The 27918-nt window shown below is 36.5% G+C and overlaps 2 protein-coding genes across 3 annotated transcripts in view; one reads left to right on the top strand and one right to left on the bottom strand.

Annotated features, from left to right (window-relative positions):
• The window catches only part of LOC136039315 (congested-like trachea protein), a 68597-nt gene extending 51988 nt beyond the window's left edge, over window positions 1-16609 (bottom strand). Inside the window, exons 1-2 of one of the 2 annotated variants that reach the window (XM_065722930.1) lie at window positions 16483-16609; window positions 1103-1232 (exon numbers count right to left, since the gene is read on the bottom strand). In XM_065722930.1, coding sequence (XP_065579002.1) covers window positions 1103-1213 — 111 coding nt within the window. In that variant the 5' untranslated portion in view covers window positions 1214-1232; window positions 16483-16609. Of the gene's footprint in view, window positions 1-1102; window positions 1233-16422 lie in introns of both variants that reach the window. The other variant, XM_065722929.1, reaches the window with a different exon arrangement.
• LOC136039083 (PH-interacting protein-like) overlaps window positions 16606-27918 on the top strand; it is a gene marked incomplete in the record, with an annotated part of 52186 nt that continues 40873 nt past the window's right edge. Inside the window, 4 exon segments of the mRNA XM_065722568.1 lie at window positions 16606-16714; window positions 20478-20566; window positions 22712-22771; window positions 24651-24783. Of these exon segments, the coding sequence (XP_065578640.1) occupies window positions 16705-16714; window positions 20478-20566; window positions 22712-22771; window positions 24651-24783 (292 nt within the window).

Below are 27918 nucleotides of genomic sequence, written 5' to 3'. Positions count from 1 at the left end.
AGCGCAGTTTAATGCAGCATTGGCTCCTACGCGCTTCGATGGGACTTCATTCGGAAAAATCTTTAGAAAAAGCAATTTACGGGTCTCACCAAGAGAAGAAGACTCGAAGAAATCGGCCAAGTACTCTTTTATCGTATCGGGCGAAACTCCTTTAGCAAGATTTTTCTGTACAAAGCACAGGATAGGATTGTAAAAAAGTTCATCTTCGCACCAATTACCAATTCCCATTTTCTCTAGATTGAAGGTTCACTTGCGAGAGAAGTAAGGGAAGCGTTGGAGGCTGCCTACCTTGTCCCCACAATTTAAGGGACAAGCCCGGCGGGTACCACGGCTCTTGCAAACAGCTCTCCCCCACCCTTCTGCTTACTTCTCTCCTCTCACCTTTATCGTAACGCAACCGTCTATAATATCGGAAATTATAATTATTTTCGCAACTGCTTAATCCTGACCTATATCATATATAGGTGATGAAAATATCGATAAGAGAGATCACTGTTCCCAAGGGAATTTTCACTCAAGTCTGAAAATAATCCGCTTATTTATAATTCTTTGGACACTGAATTAATTATTATGAAAATATTGGCTATATGTCAGGTAAAGACGATAATCCTTTAACAAATATTAGCGATAGGTTCAATCCAAAAATAGGTCCTCACACCTTGAACTCCAGTGTAAAGCATTTACATTTTTTTCTCTCACTTTTCCTTATACGTTTGTTTAAGCTAAATTTCTTTCAGTTGGCAGTTTTTAGTGTTGACAGAGACTTCTGGATGAGAAGCCAAAAAATTCAGACTTTAAGCAATATTAGTTCAACACAGCTTTTTTTTCACCACCTGATCAAAACGTTTTACATATTTTCAATTTCTTCTAATTATAAATGGAAATTCAGTGTGGTCTAAAAAATTCTTTGTCAGTCCCTCAAGCTTGGGGGACTCTAAGAAAGAATTCTTACTCCTTGAACTATAATTGTTTGATGGTGCTATTTCATGGCAAATACTGATGAAAAAATAACAAACACATACACTAACACTGACCTCCTATAAAAAAAAAACAATCTAATAGGTTTAAATTATGACTATAATAAAGTTGAAAAATAAATTACCTTGATAGTGTCAAAAGGATGTCCTGAGAGTACAAGGCAAACTCCTCCAAATCCACCAGCCATGAAGTCTTTTAAAGGACTTGTAGCCTGAGCTCCTTTTTTCTCAGACATCTTCAAGATGGATTTCTAACTGTAAAATAGAAAGAATAAAATTGAAGAGCAGGATATTTACATGACTGGAATTGTCTGGAATCGAAACTGAATAGAGATTAATTGATAAACTTAGTAAAGACTTAATAATAGTTGACACTCTTAATGGAGGGTTGACATTATCTTAGTAGTTACTCTCCATTATACATTCATAAGAGTTAATGGAAGTAAAACCTTTAAATTCCCATTATGTTATAATAATCAATGGTAAAACATAATGCAAATTTTGGCTTAAATTTTTGAAATCTGTTTATGCAAAGATAACTCAAATTAACTCCATAACTGGGAAAACCTGTGGCTCAAGGTTCAAAGCATCCAAATCCGGCATGCTTTATTTTGAATTTTTAAAAACGTGTACTCTAGATACACTCTTACTAATTAGCCAATTGAAGCAGTCATTGAAGATAGAGATCTAATTGTCAATGTTGGCAGTCAAACTAAATTTAACGTGCGAGCCAGTACTGCTCCTTTTTCAGCCAAAAAACATTAGAAACAATAAAAAGAGCCTCAAAATGTTGTAACTCAAAATCCATCTTTATTTTTTAAAAGGCTCTAGTCAGATACAAGCATGACTTAATCCTTTTATAAGAAAAAAAAAAAAACATCAGAAAACAGAGCAGCTCTCAAAAGGGTCCAAAGGTGACTCCATAAGAGTGACTCAGGGGTGATAATATCTTCCATAATGAGAAAAACTTGTGTCCCCTCACACTGCTAAGATTTTCTACACATTCCTTCTCAGTTACCCTCCTTGGACTAGAAATAGTTACTTAATGAATAAATCCCACCTAGTTTTGACTATATGTGTTCTTGATAAAAGGCTACATGATTTTCATTCTTCTATGCCGATAGTATCTCATCCTTGGTCTCCATTATTTATTTGATTGCCTCTTGGTGTTGATTTGATTTGTATTTATTCATAGCTTTTTTTATTACTCCATCTTAAGAACGTCTCTACTTCTTTTTCTTCTTTTCTACTTCTTTTTTTTTCTTTTTTTTAACATTGAATTGAATATATAAACAAGGGGGTACCTTTATTACTCAGAAATTAAATTCCAATCAAACACTCCCTTATCTTCTTTCTCTGCTGAACACAGCTACTTCAAGGAACTACATGAAAAAGACAATCAAGGCATTTTGGAAGTCTCATCAACAAACTTATACAATAATCTTGAGGTTATAGTCCCATTTAGGGCCTACACTTGAAAAAACTTTTTCTTTTCTAACTGTGAAATTGTAAGTTAATACTGTCTAAACTTACAGGTTTTTTTTATTCATTTATCAATGGCAGATATTGCTTGCATAAGAAATCAATTATACTGATGTAAGGGCATCATCATTAGCTGAAAACCATTTAGTGACCAAGACTGGGCAAAGGTTTGCAGCTGAGTTGGCATCAATTGTGTCATTACATTAAACTTGATTAGCATCTAGAATTTTTTTGCTGATCTTATGACAAAAAGGCTCACTTTAAAATATATATTCTTTACAATAAAGAGCTGATGGCTCTCTAGCCTGTAGAAACTTGAGGGACGAAGGCCCTACTAATATTTGTGGTAAGTTCTGCAAGTTTTGAATTTAACTTGATTAATTCTTTTTTTCTCTCATTTAATTATTCACTGTTATTTTTTACTCACTTTCACTTGTAATTAACCCTTTTATAAGAAAGGTGACAAGAATGAGTGATCCTGGAGTCACTTAAGGGTGGTGTGAATGGGGAATGGGAGCAGAGGGGGTTGTGTCTATACTGGGACACCCCAGAGTCCTCAACCAAACTTTGAAGTCTTCACTGGCAGGCGTATCATAAGGAATTTATGCCTGCATAATGGCTGCCTTTCATGCCTGCATAATGGAAGTAAAGGTGATAGATTAGATATTTATTTAAAAAATGACAGTCACAAGCCCACAAAGGGCCAAATTCAGACTTCATAATTGACAAATTAAATGATTACATTAAAACTGGCAAAATACAAAAACAACAACAAAAAAGAAAATCAGAGTTGTGATAATTACAGAGGCATTAGTTTGCTTTCTGTAGGAACTAATTAGTATTGTGATATTAATTAGACTAATATATGTTGCCGACAAAGTTTTAAAATAAAAACAGGGTGGTTTCATAAAAGGTAGAAAATGGACTAACCAAATTTCCCCCTTTGATTGATTCTTGATAAGCATCTGAATCACCAGACCTCTTTATTCCTGTTTTGTTGAGGGTGTCCAGAGGAGAGCCACCAAATGCATCGACGGTTTACGCAGTCAGCCCTACTGCAGAAGATTACAATCTGTTTAACCTCCCAACACTCGTTTTTCAGCGTAGGCGTAACGACATGCTGCTCACCTACGGGTACCTCCAGCAAGCGGATCAGAAGCTGTTCACTTTCTCTCCCCACCAAAAGAAAACACGAGTACTTTCCTAAAAGCTGTTCAAATCCAGCGTTAACACCAAAGTCAGACTATATTTTTTCAGCCAGCGAGTGGTGAACGATTGGAACCAACTAAGCCAAGAGACAGTCTCTGCGACCTCGCCCAAGGAATTCAAAAAGAGGCTCGACAAGGAATGGGAGGCCAAACCATGGAGATTCCAGTGGGAAAACTCCTCCCAGGCCTTACTACCATAACAGTCGTGGAAGACAATAGAGTTAGCTTGGAGGATGATGCGGCTTGTCATACCCAACCATCTCACAAACTCTATTCGAAGTTGCTGTTGTGCGGTGGTGCCAACTCTAAATCGCTGGAGAATGGTCCTTGAACCACACCTACCATGTGGTCACCGTTACCGAGTGGGCTTGAATTGCATCTCTCCAGCACCCTCTAGTCCCTATGGTTTTGTTGCTTGACCTTAGCACAGCGACCAGATCTATCGCCATCATCAACTAGGGAGCATCACAGTTTTCGCAACTAATTCGCTCTGAAGTGCGAATTAAGGTAATTTTATAGACTGGGAGCACGCATTTGATTCAGCTGAGAAAAAACCTTTAGTGAAAGCCCCATCCTTGTATGGATTACCTGACATGTACATTAAAGTGATTTGTGCTATGTAGGAGAATATTATTGCTGCAATTAAGGTAGGAAGTGAGGTTAGTAGTTGGCCTGGCAAGAAACCATGAGCTAAGCAGGGTTGTTTCCTATCTTTTCAAGAGATGAATTAAAGTGTGCAGCTATTAATTTGTGTGAAGCAATCAACACAAACCTCATTGAATCATACAACTTTGTGGCCAGACTCTTGAATGATGGCCTTCTGGTGGATGCCATATTGCTTGATCAAGTAAGAGCCTTTGATAAAGTTCTGCTGAAGCTGGAAACTTACAGGGTGCATGAGGATATAGTTGCCTGGATTGAAGCGTTTCTTACTGGAAAAATTCAGATCATAGTAGTTTATGATGCCACCAGTAAACCTGTTTATTCTGGTGAAATTCCTGTCACTAGTGGAGTTCTATAGGACACAATCCTGTGGCCAACCTTGTTCAGCATATATATATTAACGACTGTACAGTTCACCCAAAAAAGCCACTGACTCTACATGCTGATGATTACAAGCTCTTAGGACAGGCCCAAATTAGATCCATTCACTGAATAATGCAAGAAGATTTAAACAAACCATCTAGATAATCATCTGAGTAGGGTTTGCAGTTCAACATGTCAAAATGCAAAGTCCTGTATCTTGGGAACAACAGGCCTAGACAACCTTTCTACATTGGAGATGATGTACTTAAAGCTTTAAGTGAGGAGAAGGATGTGAGGGTTATTGTCAATGAAGAACTCAAGTTCCAGAATCACACACAAGCTCAAATTGCAAAAGCAAACTGATCCCATTGGCTCATTAAACAAACATTTACAACCAGGGAGTCATGTGTGGTCAAGAAGCTGTAAAAAGCTATTATACATCCACACCTTGAATTTGGAGTGACCCTGCTGTCTCCTCATTATAAAATGGATGTTAAAGCACTCAAAAGTGTCTAAAGGCAAACAACAAAGCTCATACTAGCTCTGTAAGACAAGCTGTATGTCAAATGCCTTATGTCTACCCAACTCTCCGCCCTGGTTTACTGAAGGAAGAGTGGAGACAAAACCACTACTTGCAAACTGCTAGAAAACAACCTCTCAAGTCAAGTTTTCTCCTCATCCCTTGCAAGTACAACAAGAAGTCTCACAAAGAAGCTGCAAGTCTTAGATAAGATAAGATATTTATTTCAAAAAGATCACTATCACAAGCCCTCAAAGGGCCGAATTCGAACTTCGGAGTCGACTAACAAAGCAAACAAAGCAAAAAACACTAATAATGAATAATCAAATTATGAGTCAAACAAAAAAAAATCGGTCAAACTAAACTTGAACAAATACAAGTCAGAAAAAAGGGAAGGGGAAAAAATCTAATAATACAGAAAAGAACAAGAAATAAACATATATATCTATAAATTAAAAGGGACACTAAAAAAAGTCCAAAAACTCACAAAAAAAGAACGAAGCATAAAACACACGAAAAACACATATGAATTAAAAGGGAAACTAAACCAAAACAGCGGGGGGCAAGCAAATTAGTGCAACGACCTAAAGCACCTCACATGAAAAAAAAAGAAAAAAAAGGGAGAAACTAGTTGGCTATTTTATTTATTTTTTCTGTGATGAAGGGGACAAAGGTTTTTTCATATCTGGAAGTAACGCAGCGAATGGGGGACAAAACTGGGATAGGCTCAGAAACAGCTCGAGGCTGTCGTAATCTGGATGGTGAGTGACGTTTGGGGAAAATACTTGCCGTCCGAGGGTTCGTTATTACATTTTTTGAAAACGTGTTACATTTTCGGACAAAAGACGTGTACAACCTTAAGGAGTGAGAAGGGGGGACGCTATATTTATTTAGGAGCTTAAGGAGGGCGATAGACGCATTAGCTTTATGGATGATATCTTTAACGTGGATATCCCAGTTTAAATTTGAAGAAATTGTGACTCCAAGTAATTTAACTGAGGACGCATAAATTTCAGGAGGGATAGGATTAAGAAAACAGGGCGAGGATTTGAGGAAATAAATCAGCATTATCATGGACTTAGAGGGGTTTACTGTCGGATCTAGGTCCAAAGCCCCACTTCCAATTTCATTGAGGATACTCATAGGGTCGCTTATTAAATTTCTGAAGCAACTTTCAACAATCGTTAGGTCATCAGCAAATTTCCAACGGTCAGGAACTTCCTTCGCGAGGCTGTTAATCATGACTGAAAAAAGGAGGGGGCCTAGGAGAGTTCCTTGCGGTACGCCATTGTAGATAGGGAGAGGATTTGAGTGATGGTTCTGGTATTTAACCGCCTGCAATCTATTTGTTAAAAAGGAGGCAACCAATTTTACCAGTAAGGGATCGATATTGAACTCGCTTTCTAGTTTCTCAATTAAAATACTGTGGTTAACAAGGTCAAAGGCTTTCTGAAGGTCAGTGGAAATTAAGTTTAGCCAGGAATTAGGCTTTTCGAGGATTTTCCCGATGTGGTCAATAAGAGAAACAAGGTAGTGGGAAGTAGAAGTTGATTTTAGGTTTCCGAATTGCTTCAGGTCAGTAAGAGGTAGGATTTTTTCCTTTAGCAATTCTGCAAGGAATCCTTCATACAATTTTGAAAAAATAGGAGTAAGCGTAATAGGTCGAACGCCTTCAAAGCCAGGCTTTCCGTTTTTCTTTTTCAAAGGGGTAATGAAACCCTGTTTCCAAATTGTTGGAATTTGCCCAGACTTAGTAATTTCGTTAAACAGGACAGACAAGGGCTTAGACAGGAAGTCACCAAAGGCTCTAATAAGAGGAAATGGGATATACAAAGGACAAACACTCGTCTTTCTTAGTTTATCAATTCTTCTTTCAATCTCAGATGGGGAAACAGTAGGGAAAAAGGGGGATGGGGCTCCTGTTGATAATTGGATTGGCAATGCTGGAAGGCTCTGGACAATGGAAGCAAGAAATTTATTTAGACTATTTGCAGTAACATCAGGGGGCTCTGTTAAGTTGAAATTAAGCTGGTCAAGACTCCTGCCACATAGCTTTTTAACCTCGGAATACCAGTTTTTTGGCTTATTAGTGAACAATTCTTCAATCTTATTTTTGTAGTACAATCTTGCCAATTACGAATTTCTCTTTTAATTGATTTTCTTAGTATATTGGCTTTATCGAGTTTACCATTTTTAAACAGCTTCAATTTGGTTCTAATTAGTGTTTTTATTGTTTGATTAATAAAGGGTTTATCACTTGAGCACCTTTTAAACCTTTTTTCTGGGAAACGAATTTGATATTTATCAATTAGCTTTTTATGAAACGTGGCTGTTTTCTCATCAAGGTTTTGTAAACTATAAATGTCGGACCAATCTTCAGTACTCAGCCACATACCGAAAGAAAGAAGACCAGAATTTTGAAGAGGGCGGTAAGTGCTATAAGCTATTGAGAAAGTATGCTTAAAATTTGAGGAGGGGGACAAAAGAATGGAAAGATGATAACTCCCACCCAATGGGGGCAAAGTTGAGGGAGGGCTGTAAAAATTGTACATATCAGTTAAAATAACATCAAGAGAGGTATTTCCCCAAGTCGTCCGTGTTTTAACAATTTGCTTTACTTTAAGTGAAGCACAAAAAGAATCCATTTTAAGGTCGTTGGCATTGCCAACTAAAAAAAGGCCAGCATTGGGATACTTAGAAATAACAAAATCAGCACTTCCCTGTAATTGCTGGACAAAATTACGTTTTGACTCGATATTTTGATTTGGGGAGTAATAGAAAACAGCTATTGCAATAATACTAAATGGATGAGGGAGTACTTTTGGTCTAACACTTAGCCAGAGGATTTCATCATATTCAGATAAGTTAGGGACTTGAATAACCTTTGGATAAAGGTGACTCTTAGTAAAAAACAAGTCTTCTGTTGCTATCAACATGAGAACCAGCACTTCTTCTCTGTGAGCACCATCCCTCACTGGAACAGCCTCTCTAAAGCCACCATCCAGTCCCAAGCCATAAATGTGTTAAAGAAAAGAGTTGGTCAGGACTGGGCCAATGCAGAATGTCTGCTACCCTAGGATGCCAAACCATTGTCATGACACACTACCAGCAAGATGTTCCACAAGAGGCTCGTCAACGCCTTATCTTGCTGGACATGCAATATAAGGTAATAAACTGGGGTGAACAACATGCATGCAAAACTATGTGGAGCTAGGACAACTTGATGTAGGTGTGAGAAGTAGGCTCCTACTAATGACAGTACTGTATCTATATATTTCCTGCACCACATTTCCATAATTTGCAAAGCTGTGTATATTCTGCTTAACCTAGAAGCTGCTCAACAAATTATGTCAATAAATAAAAGGTTTTCAACATTTGCAACATTTCTTCTGCTCCTTAAAGCTAGTAGCAATGCCATGCCTAACAGACCACCCTAAACAAGAGATGCATCAATGACACATGAGTCGCTCTGTAATGAAGGTACCAATCTGAACATGGTACTATGATATAAAAAACACACTTTAGCAAATACATGCATAATTGAAGCATCCAAACGCCTCTTGAAAATTGCTAGGTTAAACTTTTGCAATTTTTGCAAGAAATATGCAATTTTCACGAGACTAAAGCCTACCTAGCTATATAATATTGTTCACCTATTACTTTTAGCTTTGTTTTGACCAGTCAGGTTCAATTAGGAGTTGAAAACATCTTGATCAGACTATAAAAAGATAATTAAAAAAAATGCTTTTTGGGAAGTGTGAACTTCATTTTTTTTTTACAGGTGGTAAATAATAAATTGGTAATTATAATATATTACTGATATCATCTCAGAAAGCCCTTCACTTGATTTTACCAGCCCCAAAGGCAAAGGTAGGGTTTTGAGTTTGGAGGGGCATATGCTGACAAATCTAGTGTCCCAATCAATAAAGATACATGATCTAAATTAGACACCAAAGACACCCAAAGTTCCAAGGTGCCAACATTAAATGCCAATGCCTTGGGACTTTGAGGAGGGGGACTAATACAAGGCTATGGACACCCAAAAGCAGAATTTTAGAGGGGGGACTTACCTGGTCTAATCAGCACTTCCAATGTTGTATAATATAAATCTCAAAACAAAAATATAAAATTATAAGGCAATTTCATTCATCTAGAGAGGGGGGCCGCTTCCACCCTCCCTCCCTTAAAAGCACCTATGTATGAGGCTATATTTTTCTCCATGAAAAAGGTGGGGGCTAAAGAAAGTCTAAGTTAGTATTTTAGAATGTTTAAAAGCAATTTTCAGAATTTTAAAGGGTAGCAGTGTATAATTAGGCCTATTGGGAAGGAAATATGTTAAAAATGTGATTCTTATGCTGCATTATATGCAGAAAAAATGTAGCCAATCATTCCTAAAAGTGCTTCACTTTTCTTTATGCCATCCCTCCTCTAATTTGCAAATGTATTACCACAATTATATATTTTCTATTTCTTGATTTGGTAAATTTATACACACTTACACGAGTTAGCTAGGAAAAAAGTGAATACATTAGTGCCTTGTTTATGCTCTTTTCGAATTCAATAGTTGCTTCTGGGGCAAATTACATTAGGGCTCTTAAAGAGGCTCAACACAGCCCATAGTAACTAAAAGTCTAAAATTAGTTGTTAAAAAAACTATCTAGTGAGACAAAATTGACATTTCTAATGGATTCAGGAATGACAATTGTATATTTGTAGCTTACAACATAATTTAGCAAGAATAAAAGTGAATACCTTTCTTGATGCCTTTTTTATGCCCTTTCACGATTCAATAATTGCAGCAGGGGAGAATTACATCTTGAAACCTGGAAAGACTCAAAACACCCCATAGTAACCAAAAGCTTAAAAAGGGCTTCCAAAACAAATTAGCTAATGGGAAAAAATTGTCATTACAGTTGATTCTGGAATGGCAATTGTTATTTTCATTAGTCTTAGCAGTAAATTTTTATGAAAGCAATTTTGCGGAAATTTTAAAAGGAGCCAGAAGCCCTTCAAATGTGACATCAGTTTTGCTGTAATGTAATTTTTGAAAGGTTTTAGGCTCTTTTTAAAAACTCCTGCAAATTTGTTTTCAAAATAACATTTCACTATCAAGACTATGGAAAATATTAATTACCTACCTTGTTTTAAATTCCACATGACAGGTGTGGAAGGGGTTTTTCAAATATGCCTACCAGTGATGACTTCAAAGTTTGATTAAGGAATTTGGGGCATCCCAGTGTAGACCCTCTCTCCACACTGTCCATGCCATGCTTGAATAGCTCTAGGATTTGAAATTGGATGGTTTGGTTGCTTAGAGAGTTCTAAAGTGGGGCAACATGGCTCAAAAGGAAGAGGTTGCATTCTCTTTAGTTAGTGATTTCTTGGGTAATTTTCTGGGAGTTCCCCTAGGATCTCTGGCCAGGGTTGGTGGGAAGAAGGCTTGAGCAAAGAGCTGACTTACAAATACTTGAAAGCTGGGATGACATCACCATTTTTCCTTTGGTAAACAAAGGTTGGAAAATTTAGAGCAATCATGGTAAAGGAGTCCTCTCAAGTTGTATGGTATTTTGGTTGGTTGCTGCAGGATACTTTCAAGGTATTTTTTGCCTCCTATGAACTGAGGAGAGGCCAGTGTCATACCAAATTCTAGTGCTGGTCATACTGTAAAGGAGTACAGCTTTTCTACAATATATTGGTTACAGCTGACAGATTTTCTTTTGATACTGCCTGTATGTGTATTTGCAGCAGCTGAGAGGGTATGCTGGCAGAACTTAAGCTGGGAGTTAACCATAACACCAAGATCATGCTCTTCATGGAACACTTGCATTTTTCAATATTGAACTGTAGCAGCCATTTTTCACCCACCCAGCAAGTCCCAGACCGCCCTCCCCCGATTCTTTTTAGTGTTACAGACATTGCCACCAAGGTAAAGATCTTGAAAAAATCCGTCGAGCTGAAAGCAGACATACAGTTCCACAGCGATGAGTCCCGAGAGGACAGAGCTAAACGTAAGAGCGCTACAGAGGAACTTAAAAGACGGATTGCAAACGGTGAGACTGACCTCGGAGTACGGAACGGCAAAGTCGTTTCAAAAAACGGTCAGCGAGCTCCACCCCCAGCATTGGGGGCGATGGAGCACTAGATGCACAGCCAGACGAAAGACATGTAAATAGTAGTTTAGTGTCATTTAACAGTGTATTATATAGTAGTTCCATATCAGCTCAAGAACATTCATCGGAATGCAGTTTTGAAACTGCCAAATCTGACACTAGCTGCGTTCTTTCTGTTGAATCGGAATACAACTCGCCAGATTCTTATTCAACTGACGCAGCATCTAGCGAAGCAGACGAAAGTCCGTCATCCAACGATGACGTGCTAGTTCCAGTGGGCTCAGGAAGAAGAAGAAGCAGACAGAAACAAGTGATGAAAGTGTTGTCAACAAACATTGACTCCTTGCCAAACAAGCTGAATGAGCTAAAAGTGTTGCTGGCTCACGAAGATATAGACGTTGTGTGCTTAAGTGAAATTTACCCAAAAAACTCTCAAAATAGACTGGAGGATAGCCATATTCAGATACCAGGATACACAGTCATTTCGAATCTGGACAGACCCAATGTGAGGAGAGGAGTTGCCATATACATCAAGTCAGCCTTGAAGGTAAATAACATTGACCTTTTCACAAGTGCCAATTATTTTTGGGTAGAGTCTATCCTGGTTGAATTGACAGTAGGGTCTGAAAAGTTTAGAATTGGCGTGATTTACCGTAGCCCTTCCTCCCCCAGCTCCGAAGAATCATTTCAGTATGTGGCAAATATTATAAATGAAATGACAATATGTAACCCCAAAAATGTCATCATCACAGGAGACTTTAACATGCCGGACACCAGGTGGGTCGATGGTTTAGGCTTTACTCTTCAAAACAACTATACCAATCCAACTCTTGAAGCCTTTGCTGATAACCTGCTGGTCCAGACAGTTGAGTTCCCTACCAGACATAGAGATCATCAAACTCCATCTCTCCTTGATCTCGTTCTGTCAAACAACCCCGAAAAAATTATGTCAACAGCAAACTTACCCCCCCTTGGAGCAAGCGACCATCTTTGTATCCTGAGTGCAATAATCTTGAATCAGATACCAACCAACAAAATCAAACGAACGTTTGTTGATTACAAGAAAATATGCCAGGACCTACAAGAGATTGAATGGGAAAACTCCTTGCAACAAGACACTGAAGCATCCTGGGAGCTTTTCAAGGACATACTACTGAGTCTTGAGTTGAAGCATACGAAAACTTACTTCTCAGAACGTCCCAGAACCCTTCCGTATATGTCACCACAGCTAAAAAAAGTCATTAATAAGAAAAAGAAAGCTTGGAAAAAGTATAAAAATTGTGAGAGTGCAGCCCATCTAGAGCAGTACAAAAAGGCCAGGAACAAACTGAGAAATGCGACCAGAAAAGCAACCATAAGATATGAGGAGTCGATAGCACTAGAGGCAAAAACCAATCCAAAAAAGTTTTGGAGATATGTCACTTCAAACAACCCAAGCCGCAGGTCGATCCATCATTTTACCTCCAGCGATGGAACCAAAATAACCGACCCATTGGTAATGGCAGATACCCTCAATCAATGCTTCTCGTCAAATTTCTCTAAAGACCCTGGATGCCCCCCACCGGATATGCCAACCACCCACATCAAACACCCTATGCCACCGATCCAGTTCACAGCTTGTGATACTTACAAGCGCCTAAAAACTTTGGACCCATCCAAGGCAAAGGGACCCGATGGCATCCATCCTAGGTTGCTGAAGGAGACCGCAGCTGAAATAGCGGAACCCCTGACAAGAATATTCCAGATGTCAATAGCTTCCAAAACTATTCCCTCTGACTGGAAAACAGCAAATGTCATGCCAGTTTTCAAAAAAGGACAGAAAGATAAACCACAGAATTACAGACCCATCAGCCTGACTTCTGTCCCATCAAAAGTCATGGAAGGCGTCTTAAATGATGCAATCGTTGCACATCTGGAAACTAACAGCCTGTTATACAATGGACAACATGGTTTCAGGAAGGGTCGCTCTGTGGAGACAAACCTAATTCAATCATATGACATAATCACCAAGATGATTGAGGAAGGCCTTCCAGTTGACGTACTCTTGCTGGACCAAGCCAAAGCTTTCGAGAAGGTAGTACACTCGTACCTGGAAAGGAAACTAGAGTTCTATCAACTCCACCAAGATGTAAGGGAATGGATTATCCAGTTTCTCAAGGATAGAATACAGAGGGTGATGATGTATGATGAGGAGGGGAATCAAATCATGTCAAACCCAACTCCAGTGCTCAGCGGAGTTCCGCAAGGAACTAAACTGGGACCTACCCTCTTCAACATATTCATCAATGACTCAGCCCAGTCAGTGCAAAATGACCTTAAACTGTTTGCAGACGACTCGAAATTGTTTGGCCCAGTCGCAAACAACCAACAGTGCGCAGCTCTGCAGGCAGATCTGCACACCCTCAACAACTGGTCCTCTTCCTGGTCCCTCGAGTTTAATGCTGAAAAGTGCAAAGTCCTACATCTTGGCCCTAAGAATCCAGGAATGACATATACAATGACAGATCGTACTGGGAAGCTCATAACTTTGGAAACTGTCACCGAAGAAAGAGACCTTGGGGTCATTGTTGATGACAAAATGAAATTCCATAGTCACAGCAGATACCTAGCTGCAAAAGGCAACAGGTCCCTTGGTCTCATCAGACGTAATATCACCAGTAGATCTCCCAGGACAATCAGGAAGCTATATACAGGACTGGTCAGACCGCAACTTGAGTACGGAGTCTCTCTTGCCGTTCCCCACTATGTCGTGGACAAGAAGATCCTTGAGAGCGTTCAGCGGAGGGCTACAAAACTACCAACCAAATGTAAGAACCTCTCGTACCCTGAACGCCTCAAGAAACTCAAGCTCCCAACCCTGACGTACAGGAGGAAACGCGGAGATGCAATCCTGACCCACAAGCTGCTGGAGAATGGTGTCACACCAGGGCTTTTTAATAAGTCGCTCTCTAGCCACACCCGGGGCCACACCAAGAAGCTCCAGCAACAAAGAAGCTCACGGAGAGAACGTTCCAACTTCTTCTCAACTCGTGCTGTTCCACTGTGGAATTCCCTTAGTGAAGAAACAGTTCAGTCCAAAACTGTTGACAACTTCAAAAAAGCAATTGACCAAGACTGGGCAGCGATGGAGTGGAAACTACACTGGGAGGCCAGTGGATCTACTCAACGGAACTAGACAACGCACTTCCACCTCCATCACTCAACCGGCGAATCTACAGGATGTTCACCCAACCTTATTCGCCGGCCAGTGCGATTTAAGGTAAATTTAAGGTAAATTTTTCTGACCAGTGAGTTAGGTCATTACCTTAGTTTGCCTTCAGAGCAAACTATGACTTTTCTTGATATGTAACTTGCTCTATAGTTAATGATGTGGTTGACCAAACATCATATTCATCTCACTGGCACTTTTAGGGGACACTACTCTACCCAGCATCTAGTAGCTTCCTGAAAGCTTTATCAATGGGTATTAAGACTGTTCTAATGGTTGACCACAATGGAAGGGAAAAACTGAGCAAGGGAAGGCCTGAGCAGCTCCTTTTAATGTCTAGATTAGCCAGGTCTTCCTGTAGAGAGCCTCTTGCTTTAGCATTATTGGCATTCCAGCAAGCTTTGAGGTGTCAGCAAAAAAGATTACTTTCTTCTTATTTTGTGCAATCAGGGACATCACTAATATAAATATTGATAATGACAAGCAAAGCAAACTCCCCCTACTCTTCACTGGTCAAAGTAAACTAGTGAGCCACAAGATGCATACAGAACAGCAACTTGTGTTCTATCTGTTAGAAAGGCCATAACCTACTCAACAACTTCTTTAATTAATTGCTGGCATTTTAGTTTAAAATTTAGTCTTTGACAAGGTAACTTCTTGAATGCCTTTGACTGGTCAAGTAGCCTAGAAAAAAATTAGGTAAAATTCTAGTTAATTGACTTCTTGCTATTTCAGAAAGGGTTTAGGTTAGGAAAATGAAAATTTCAGGGATGAATCTAGAGACTAAAGTGTGTCCTGGGAAAGTATTTTGAAGCAACTACCTCCACTCCTTCTCCCTCTAGAGGGCCCTGACCTTTGATGACCTTTAAAAATTTGTGTCTTATAAAAGTGAAACCTTGAAAATAGATCTTCTGCTTAATTGGAGTACAACAAAATTGTTTTCAGCTTCATAACTTTGCTCAATTCTATTTTATAAGGTTTGAAAGATATGCAAATACATTTCCTAAATTCTGAAAAAAAACATTGATTTGGCTCAAAATTCTACTCAAATAACAGGAATTGTATTTTCAGAACTAAAGGCAGAGAAAAAGCAACTAGTAACTGAAAATAAGGCAAAATGTTGTTTTGTCAAAATTTCAATAGGTATAGACCTGTCATGTAGGCAAATTTTAGGGCCCTTTAGAGGGAGGAGTGGAGATGGGTACTTTATAATACCTTCCCAGGACATACTTTAGCCTATAGACCCATCTCTGAAAATTTCATTTTCCTAACCTAAACCCTTTCTGAGATAGGAAGAAGTCAATTAACTAGAATTTTACCAAAAATTAACTGGAACCTCTTTATTAGTGAGCACAGTAATGTCATCATAGGAATTAAGCAGGGTTGCATCTACTGACCTCCCTTTTCTAAAACCATACTGGCAGTTTTGCAGAAGGTTGTTGGCCATCAGGTGTTTTATGATGACTTCATTTACCATACCTACCATTATTTAAGAGGGGAAGGAGCTCAGACTGTAGGTCTAAGATTTTTGGCAAAGTATAATTTCATTCTATTTTCACATCATTGAATCATGGTGTCAAAAACTAAAGACAAGGTAATATGTTACCTTTTAGGATTTAAAGGCAAAAAATGAAATTTGCCCCAGAAGTGATTATTGAAATTTAAAGAGCATAATAAGGCATCAAACTTTACATCCACTTTTTGGTAGGCTAGTAAACAAAAGTGAGGGCATTAAACAAAAAAATATAGCCTAAATTTAAGCTATGTAGCCAGGGCCTAAAAGTAGCCTAGCCTAATCACTTTCGTCCTTGCTAAATTTTGCAAAAGGATAAATATTTAGCAGTATAAAGACAACATAAGATACATTCTTCCCATATTTTCAGGTACCTACCTTAATTGGAAATAATTTGTTTGTATAAATAATGCTAGGGCTAAATTACTAATCACATACCGGTTTTGTTAAAAACGTGTTTTAATTTCGAAAAAGCTGCTCTTCTGCTTTTATGTCGAAAATAAATTTCGACAAGTTATTTTTCATTTAAAAAAGCTGGTTCTTTCCATTTCAGAAGTTCGACAACGGTGGCAGTGTACGTTGTCCATTCTTGGAAGAACCTACTGTAACTAAGATTATTTCTGAGGTTTCTTTTCTTACAGGCTTCTTAATGACATAAGAATGTCTGATGGTAAGATAAGTGGAAAGTTGAAGATTTTCCTGTCCTAAAAGCTTTTCATTCAGGACCCACTTCAGATAACTTTGACCCTGTCATTGATGGGCCACTGAACAACAGTTCCAATAAAACATAGGCTACCATGCATTTAAAAAAGCGTCTTGGAGTGAAATTCTGGATGTGGTTGTTTCTTTTAATATTGGAAAGAAGTTGAATTAGGTTAAGACATTGTAGGCTCAAAAATTTAAGATAGAAAGTTTAGGCTACCATGAGAAGTTGATAGGCCTATCAAACTACAATATCTGGTAAAATTAGTTCAAACAGTATTACTGGATTTCATATAAAGTGAATGTACAACTCAATGCCTTTTTTATGCTCTTTACAAATATAATAGTTGCTTCTACTGCAAATTCAGATTTAAGCACCTTTTGACCTCTTAAAAATGACCTATATATGGGTCATTACAAATCTGTAATAGTTTAGAAATAAATTTGGGCTACATATTTGCACATCAGGGGGTGGGGGTAAAGCATAGCATATATTAAATACATAAAATAACCATTGCTGTATTTTTTTTAAGGTGTTTGTGCTGTTGCACTGGTGATTTCTCTCCTCATTAAAATTTCAGGTAAAATTCTAGTTAATTGACTTCTTGATATGTCAGAAACAGTTTAGGTTAGGAAATTGAAACTTTCAGGGATGAATCTACAGACTAAAGTATGTCCCAGGAAGGTATTTTGAAGCAACTACCTCCACTCCTTCTCCCTCTAGAGGGCCCTGACCTTTGATGACCTTTGAAAATATATGTTTTACAAAAGCAAAACCTTGCAAAATAGATCTTCTGCATAATTGAAGTACAACAAAATTGTTTTCAGCTTCATAACTTTGCTCAATTCTGTTTTATAAGGTTTTAAAGATATGCAAAGACATTTCCTAAATTTTGAAAAAAAAAACATTGATATGGCTCAAAATTCTACTCAAATAACAGGAATTGCATTTTCAGAACTCAAGGCAGAGAAAAAGCAAGTAGTAACCAAAAATTAAAGGAAAATGTTGTTTTGTCAAAATTGCAATAGGTATAGCCCTATCATGTAGGCAAATTTCAGGGCCCTCTAGAAGGAGTAGAGGTGGGTACTTTAAAATACCTTCCTGTGGCATATTTTAGCCTATAGACCCATTCCTGAAAGTTTCATTTTCCTAACCTAAACACTTTCTGAGATAGCAAGAAGTCAATTAACTAGAATTTTACCAAATTTGATGTGCACAAACACATAAAAAAAGAAGCAATGGTTAGTTTACATATTTAATATATGCTATGCTTTACCCTCCCCCCCCTGATGTGCAAATATATAGCCCAAATTTGTTTCTAAACTATTACAGATTTTTTATACCCCATATTTAGGTCATTTTTAAGAGGTCAAAAAGTGCTTAAATCTGAATTTGTGGTAGAAAAGATTATTATATTTGTAAACAGAATTAAAAAAGGCATAAAGTGGTATATTCACATAACTCCATCTATACTGTGGGCCCTAGGATTTGTATTTTTATTTACTGTAGGAGGACTTATGGGAGTTGTGTTGTTTTATATGAAAGCCAGTAATACTCTTTGAACCAATTTTACCTAATATCTATCCTTACATGTGTTATTTCTGCATTCCCACTTCTGAGAAGGCAAAATTTATCAGATTCTGGAAACTCCTTTAAATAATTCTAAATAACTTAAGATTGGGTTATATCATTTCTGAAGATAGGCCATAGTATAAGCAACCAGGATTCAGCAGCTACCCACTTAAACAGTTAAACCACTGTAAAACCTCTGTTACAGCACCTTGAAATTGATCTTTTTTTCACCATTGAATTTGTCTGAATTCTCTTTATAGGCTATGAATGCAACCAACCTAGCTTGAATGTTTAATCAATTAACAATGCTGGATATTTCAAGTGCACCAATAGTAATAGTGTAATCAAATCTTGGGCATGGGGTTTAAGGTCAGAAAAAACCAACCTAAATACAGATAGACTCAATCTTGGTTGGATTTAATCTAAGACAATTTTTTAAAGTAGAAAAATGTAGGCTAATTTAGCCTATTTAAATTGGAAAGACTGTAGCATAGAGATAATTTTTGGTAAAATTCTTGTTAAATACCTTCTTGGTATCTTGGAAAGGGGTTAGGTTAGGAAAATGAAACTTTTGGGGAAGGGTCTATGGGCTAAAGTATATCCTGGGAAGGAATTTTAAAGTACCCACCTCCACTCCTTCTCCCTCTAGAGGACCCTGGAATTTGCCTAGATGACAGGTCTATTCCTATTGAAATTTTGACAAAACAATATTTTACCTTAATTTTCAGTTACCAGTTGCTTTTTCTCTGTTGTTAGTTCTGAAAATGCAATTCCTCTTATTTGAGTAGAATTCTGAGCCATATCAATGTTGTTTTATTTTTAATTTAGGAAATGTATTTGCATATCTTTAAAACCTTATAAATTGGGATTGAGTAAAGTTGTGAAGCTGAAAACAATTTGATGTACTTCATTCAAGCAGAAGATCTATTTTGCAAGTATTCACTTTTATAACACACATATTTTTAAACGTCATCAAAGGTCAGGGCCCTCAAGAGAGAGAAGAAGTGGAGGTAGGTACTTCAAAATACCTTCCCAGGACATACTTTAGCCTGTAGACCCATCCCTGAAAGTTTCATTTTTTTAACCTAACCCCTTTCCAAGATAGCAAGAAGTCACTTAACTACAATTTCACCTAGTTTTTTTTTCTAAATTGGATTATTGAGGAACAAACTTTTCCAAAATTTTAGTCAATTAATCCAGACCTCTTACCCTGGTAATCAAATATATAGGCTAGCTTAAGTTGTATATACATAATGAAATTGATTCAAAGAGGAATGTCACATATAAAACATTAATTGTTTATGTACAATTTGGGGTAGGCCATGTATTTGACCAATAAGGGGTGGAGAGGATATAGTTTATTGGTAGGCTATACCTTAATGGAATGTAAAGTATATAGATTTTTTAAGTAGTTTTTCAGTAGTGTTTAGGGTTTCCTTCTGGATATTGAAAATACAGCAATAACACCTTCTTTTCTGATTTGATAACATTTTGTTCTACAAGCTCTTCTGGAGAAATCCCTTTAATCAAAAACAAGAGTACTATCATTTGATTCCTGAGTTAATACCATGCTGTTTCCAAATATAACTGTCATTAATGTAAGAATAGAAGGAAACATTGAACTTCTGAATAAATTCATATATATATATATATATATATATATATATATATATATATATATATATATATATATATATATATATATATATATATATATATATATATGTATATGCAACAACTAGGTTATGTTTTTTCTCATATCAGATCTTTGGGGGGAGGAGGGGGGCTTAGTTGTGTTGAAGTGTTTTCTATTATTAATAGAATAGAATAGAAAATATACATAATTCGGCTGAACCATGTTGGAGAAACATAAGAAGTGTTTATTTTGATGGAAAAGGAAACAGATTGGCCTCAGAAAAATTGGCTCTGAAAGGTGAATCTTTGGGATCTTTAATTTACTTGGTTAAGAAAAGTCAGGGAATGTTCTAGAGTATAGGGACAATATAGTCTTAGGAAGGATCTTATTCCTCTCTTTTTCATATGACTAAGTCAAGAATTTTCAATATCATGAACAAATTAAAAAAAAGATGTTTTATAAAGGATTTACTGATTATGTTTAGTTTTTTCCCACCTTAATTGTGATGTCTCCTTGTTTCAGAGTTATTCTTCTTGATAGCAAGATTTCTTGAAAGATCACCTTGCCAAACAACTTTTCAGTTGCTAAAAGAAGAACTAGTTGCCCATCAGGTGAGTTTTCTTCTGTCTGTCTTCCTTTACTTATTTAAAATTTCTTCACCCCAGAAGAGGGTATCATTTTTCTTCAAACATTTTATTATAATGGTTGAGAGACAATATTCTAAGCTAATGGAGATAAAAATATACATTTTGCTGAAAACTCCGTTCTCTTTCCTATATTTGCTTTTATCTTGACATAATTTTTGAATACTAGCTACTTTATGAAAATACCATCCTTAGCCAGTTCATTGCTGGTAGCTATGGAGAGACCTGTGGACATGTAAAGAAATTGAAAACTATCCAATCCTTTTTGCAATACCCTATCTATAAAATTTTTTCTCATTCTTTGTAGTCAATAAATAAAATTTAATATAGAACAAAACAGCCCCTGCAAACATTATAAACTGCAGCATAGTGAACAACTTCATAGTGAACAAACTTCAACACAGTGTGATAAACTTCAGCACAGAGTGTCTAAACCGAAAAGATATTTTAAAGTGGGATTGAATGTAATTAATAGTGTTTTTGTAATCATTGATTTATTCCCTACCATATCTGGCAATCACAAGAAAACTATTGTATGTTTGCTTATGTGATGTCAACTGTTTATTACCAATGAGATAGGAACTGAAAATGGGATCCAAATATTTAAGCCTTTCGGGAACAATGTTAAAAAAACAAGAATAGAAAATTAGAACCAAAGGTTATGATGTAACTAATAGTACATGTATTGTAAACAGGGCTTTCAGATCTTCTTTTTCTTCCTTTTGTTGTGAAATAGAAATTCGCTTTTTTTTAATTCATTTGTGTGTCTTGATAATAATTTCGAATTCTTTTGATCTAAGTAAGTGCTTCCTTAACTGTAATCCTACATTCAGAATTTTATCTGGGAGGGAGAGCACATTTAAGAGTGAAACAAAACTCAAGATATGAGTTAGTAATTATTACAGGAATTTTGCCTCTTGTATGTAAAAAAAAAACCTTTATTATGATAGAAAACGGGGATCTTTATTTTTTTTTTTACTTAATTGTACTGATGTAAATTTTTTTTTTAGTTTTTGCTTTGGTTCTATTTTAGCTATTTGTAAATAAAATAAATAATATTATGCCAACTTAGTATCCTTGATTTTCTTGTCTCATAAGTATTTCATTAATACCAGTTGTATACAGGAGAGTCCTTTGAACTAATAAATCTCAAAGCCATTACAATTCTTTAATGTTTTCAAGTTTTTACACTACTTTGTATTTTTGAGTTGTAAGATAAATGCTTGTTTTAGGGTATCAAGTTGCATCGTGTATGTTGAAACAACTGTCTAATAAGCAGTATTTGTATAGCTAATGGAAATTAGAAAGCATGTACATTTTGTTAAATAGCTATTTTCTTTTTATTCACCTCTCATGCTTTCTCTCGCACTCTTTCAGTGTCAGATGAGAAGTTACTCTTGTTTCGTGTCTTCTGGAAAATTATTAAAATATATTTGATATCTGGGATTTTTTTTAGTGCCATGTGTAGTGGACCTGATTGGGCCAATTTGAATGTGTGTATGTGTTGGTGTTGTTTAATTTACATTGTACTTTGCTGAAGGTTTTTGGCAGTTGATAGGTGGCTATTCTTCATGTTCCTTTTAAGTTTTTTTCCTTCCTTTTTTGTCTCCCTGCACTGCCAGCATTAGTGTCTTGTGGGGATACACGATAAAGTATTAGCTATTACTTTTTAAGTTAAATCTTTTGTGCCATTTTTTTCTTTTTCACATTGAGGGGAGGGAGTGTCCTGCACATGACAGAGATTGGGATGATTTTCCTGAAGTCTTTTAGTTTAGTTTCTTTTGGAAAAATCTTACCTAAAACTAGCCCTCTTACATATTTGACCCCTTCTCCAGGAAAAAGCCTCATAACTACAATCTAATCTCTCCATTTAAGAGTTCGTCCTGTATGTGCCTATGCGAGGAGATTTCAATCCACCAAGACCATGCTTTTGGCTATGCTACTGGCTGCGTCATGATTACATCATTTCTATAAGCCTCTAAGGTAGCTTTTTTTGGCTGCATCACAAAATCCGGCCGAAATTGTTCCTTAAATCCTGTTTTCTTGACGACCACTGTGTGAAACAGTAATAGCTCTTAAATTAAATGCTTTTCAGGGTTATTTTCTTTCCAGTTACTGCCTCCTCGATTAGACTGGCAAGGTGGACAACATCAACAGACCTTCGATGAATTGGTGAGTTTTTTTTCCTTCTTGTAATTCTTAATGTATGGAACGTTATTCATCCTTGTTATTGATACTATCTATATTATTCTAGACCAACGTTAATGATATCAAGCACATAGTACAAGAGTATGTATTTGATAGATGTTTACATCCAATGGGGTAATATATTACCTCTTCTTGCTGGCCAATGCCATAAAAATACATAATTTAAAGCACTGTATTTGTCTTTTTGATTTGTATTATTAAATAAATGGACTCATCAGAGAATATATTGCGCTTAGAGAGAATTCGGAACTTCTCTTCCAGAAGCTCAAGGTTGAGGGAAGACTCGGCTAAGAAGTGGGGTGGAAAGTCAAAGCTAAGGGATACATTTTTGATTACTTATATTATATGTGAATGGGGTTGCAAAGTTTATACCCTTAGCCATCTCAAGGTTTTCTTGGTCAAGGATGGGATGGAGGTTGAAAGTTTTTTGCTCAGTGAAGGGGTCAGGAAGAAGAGTCTCTAAGATTTATTTTTCATTTTGTTAGAAAACTATGGTGTGGCGGCTAGGAAGGGCGTGTGGGAGTTTCTTTTACTAGGGTGACTCAAAGATTCGTTATCAGTATTGGTAATACTGAATATATATATATATATATATATATATATATATATATATATATATATATATATATATATATATATATATATATATATATATATATATACTTATATATACATATACACATATATGTGTAATCTCAACACCATATATTTTGTTGGAGGGGGGTAAGAAAAGGGGGCACGGGGGAGTCTTTTTTCTTGGGTAATGTATATATATGTATATATATATATATATATATATATATATATATATATATATATATATATATATATATATATATATATATATATATATATATATATATATATATATATATATATATATATATGTGTGTGTGTGTGTAAAACGTACCGTCAGTAATCATATTTCTTGTACCAGGTTCTTTTGACTATTAACTGCATACTCAGTCATAATTATTTTATATCGCTTTGTTGGAGTTTTTCTATTCAGGTAAGGTTAGCGATATCTATCAGAACCTGCGTATTCGCGCTGTATACATGCCTCCGGTTATCCAGGCTAAAAATTGGGTCACTCTGCTTCTTTGCTTATAATTCAAAAACTAAATGGGTTAGAGAATTTTTAGATCATGCATTTTGTAGAATGATAAATTTTTTACTAAGTCCATTAATAAAAATATACATTGTGTATGCAAATTTTCAAGATTAATTAAGATTATTCCCAAAACGCTATAAACTATCGTATCTCTTTTGTCTATCTTTGAAGATTAGCCTACAATTGAACATCAAAAGAGAAAACAATTTTAGAAAACGAACATCGAACTTTATTCAGTTTCCTTTAAATTGACCTATAATTGAGCAATTTTGGATCAGTTTTACTTTTTTTTTATTCTAAGCGAATTTTGGTCAATTGAGACTAATTTTTAGGTAATTTGAGGAAATAGGGATGTAGCACCCAGTCGACTATAACTCTTGCTTTCGTATTTAGCATGATCAATTACGTCAGATGGTATTGAGAAGGCTCAAACCTTCTATGGCCTGCTGATCACCCAAAACCTTAAATATCAGCATTACCCTCGTGTGGCTCCCTGACTATCAGGGCAATTAGATGTTAACTCAACAAGAATCTAGGGGATATTCACGCTTCCTGGTGTCAAGATGTTTGAGCTTCTTGGTTCATCGAAAAATAATTTCGATTTTTTGTACCAAAAATGCACGAAACTCCAATAGTTCGTCCCACGGGTATGGCTACGGATTTTTCTTTTACTTTGTAAGTAATTATTTGGCAGTTTTAAAATCCTTAATTATATTTTATTTATGCTTTTAGAAGCGCAAATACAGTTACATTGGGCCTGAACATCTTCTTGAATTATGTCGCTCCTATGGAAATGAGCAAGGAAATGCTGGTGGCGCGAAAATCGTTTCTAAAGGTTACTTATCTCTACTAAGATTGAAGAAAGGTAAGTTGTCATTTCAATTTTATTTCCTTCTTTTTTCTTCATGTTTTTTTTTCAGCTCCTTATCATGTTTCTACTTTGCTTTTAATTTAGCAGCAACTACTAGTTCAGACTACTCCTTTGTCTGAGAGGGCGCGGGTTCGAATCCCAGTGTACCCAATTCTTCATTTTGGGACGGGGGTCAGTGGCGTGACTCTGTAAGCTTAGCCAGAGTCGACCCAGCTCTAAGTGGGTACCTGGAGAAATCTGGGGAAGGTAAACAGGAAGGGTGTGCGAAAGCACAGGATGGCTGGCCCCCAACCCCCCATTGCACTTCCTGGCTGAAGAGCCAAGAAACGAAGATCAGCACCGCGGGTACGGACTGTAAAGTCTAATGCCGCATCCTTTACCTGTTTTACTTGTTCAGACGTTAGTTATATATTTGAAAATGGAATATTCTCAGGCTTAAGCGAAGTTTTATTTGGGAACAGATTCTTCAACGAAAAATACCTTAGGCCTCCCAACATTACCATCTTGATCCTGTTTTATTCTCAATTTTTTTTCCAAAATGCTGCCAGAGAACTATTTTGCTTCATATAAATTTGAGATTACCCCACCTGTATCAAAATCAGAATTGCATATAAAATAGAGTTTGCTTTTCAGGCCTTTTTTCCCCTCACTCGCTGTGGCAAGCAGATTGGGTCTCCAGGCCTTACTTTGCATAAGCGGGCCTTGGTCTCTACGATTTACCTTTACTTTGGTATCTGGTCTGGTATCTGGGACTTCAGCTTCCTGCTAATGCTTGCAAGGTTTTTTGGCCTACGTCTGGTTGTGTCAATCGTTACGGTTAGCAGCTTGGGCCATGTTGGGCCGCCCTCCTACGCCCTGTATTTCCTCGAAAACATTCTATCAAAATTTGAAGATGGCTATTTTGTTCAGCATAATTGAAAGGTCTGATAGTTATGCCTCTAGGAATAACGCAGGAAAAAGCTCTAAGCTATGCAATGTGATCGTCACGTATTGATTATTCGGAAAGGGAGTGTGTTTAATCCTTAGCCTCCAAAAACCTAAGGATGATGAGGTGAAGAATTTAGGGAATGTTGGGGGGGGGGGGTAGTGTTGAAGTAAATTGAAAAACACTAGTTGTCAAAAGGGTGTTGCAAAAGTTATCATTAGCAAAAACTTAGGAACCGCGTATAGTATTTAGTTGAAACTTAAAAGGTATGTAGGGGGATGTTTAGGTAACTGAAAACCAATATTCTTTTTGCTTCGATTCAACCGTTGTAATCCCCAAAAATAGAAGATGAAACTGAATTCTAATATTTTGTCACAGAATTACACGAAAAGATCCCGATTTTACTTCCTTTTTGTCTGTAGAGAGTTAGTAATGAGTTTCTGTGGCCTGTCACTACGCGCCATAGCAACCAGATCCACCACACGCTAAAACAGAGCGCCCTAGCAACCAAATCCACCATAAGTTAAAGCGAAACGCCCTAGCAACCAGATCCACTATGTGATAAGCCGGAGCGCATAGTTTATATATTCCCGTCACTGCCCGCCCTAGCAACCAGATCTCCTATGGATCCAGTCACTGCGCCCCCTAGCAACCAGATCCACCGTATGTTAAAGCAGAGCGCCGTAGCAATCACATCCAGTATACATTAAGCCGGATTGCCGAATTTATATATTCCTGTCACTGCGCCTAATTTATTAATTCCATTATTCAATCTTTACTAAGTGGATAAAAGGCTGGATTTTAAATGTATTTAATAGTAATAAGAACGTAGAATTCAAAGAGAGAACAGTGTGAACATATCTTTTTAATCCTGATTTTATTTAACAAGACATGCTTCACTAGTAAAAATAAGAGGTTTGTTTGCACTTTTGGAAGTTGATTGTGGAGTTGCCGCCGCCTTATTCCCTCAGGGGTATGTTAACCTAATTTGCATAAGTCAAGTGGGTTCTATGGCCAGTGTGGATGCAAGTAGGACGCCTAATTTACATAAGTTTGTCAAATGGTTTCTATGGTCAATGTGGATGCAAGTAGCACGCTTAATTTACATAAGTTTGTGAGAACCAAATTTACATAATGTGTAAACCCATGACAGTTGTATGGATAAATTTATTTCTGGGTTGAATAAAACTGGTTTGCATTATCATAAGTCTCCTTCAAATAGTGGGTTTAAGGCGGGATTTTAAATGTATTATATCAAATGGCGCTAAGAATAGAATTTTAATATCATTTAAATGAAAAAAGAATAAAAAATAGAAAATAATGAAAAAATATTATGTTTTAAAGAAAAGCAATTTTTCATGGTGATTGATCTGTTTATTGTTTTCAGTACAATTTCGAGTAGACACAAATACTTGAAATGTATGAATGAAAAGCAATTTGATGCTTTACATCAGAGATTGCAATGAAAAGCAATTATTTCCATCTTATGTTCAAGAAATCATACATTTTTAACAACACAATCACATATTATTGTCATCTTAAGAAGCAAAACATATTTTTAAAAATATTTTGCATTTTGAATAATACATTTTCTTATTTCGATCATATTATAAGAGGCAATACATTTTGAGCATCACTGTTGCACATTTTCTTCATCTTATTTCAAGCAGCAAAAAACAAATTTGAAAATATTTTGCATTTTGAATAACGCGTTTGCTTAATTTCATCTTATTTTCAAAGGAACCACACATTTTGTAGAAAACATTTCGTATTTTGAGTAACGCATTTGCTTGTTTCCCCCCTTATTTTCAAAGAAGCAATACATTTTGATCAAAATATTTGATATTTTGAATGATGTATTTGATGTGTCCATCTTATTTCAAGAAACAATACATTTTGAGTAACACCATCGCACATTTCCTCATCTTAATTCGAGCAGTAAAACATTTTGTAGAGAATGTTTCGCATTTGAATAACACATTTGCTGATTTCTAATCTTATGTCAAGAAACAATACTCCTATTTATACGTCTCTGAATTTGGTAAAAAAAAAACAAACCTAAAAATCCCGATTGAGGAATCTCTGACTTTTGAAAAAAAGTAATTGTGTTATCTTGAAGAAAAATTGGATACATCTCACTCAGACTTTTGAATTTGGTTTGACTGTTTGTTGAATAAACACCTAGTATGAATGAGCCACACCTT

Source organism: Artemia franciscana, chromosome 19 (genome assembly GCF_032884065.1).
Source record: "Artemia franciscana chromosome 19, ASM3288406v1, whole genome shotgun sequence".
Taxonomy (NCBI): Eukaryota; Metazoa; Arthropoda; class Branchiopoda; order Anostraca; family Artemiidae; genus Artemia; species Artemia franciscana.
This window is presented reverse-complemented; position numbering and strand designations above follow the sequence as displayed.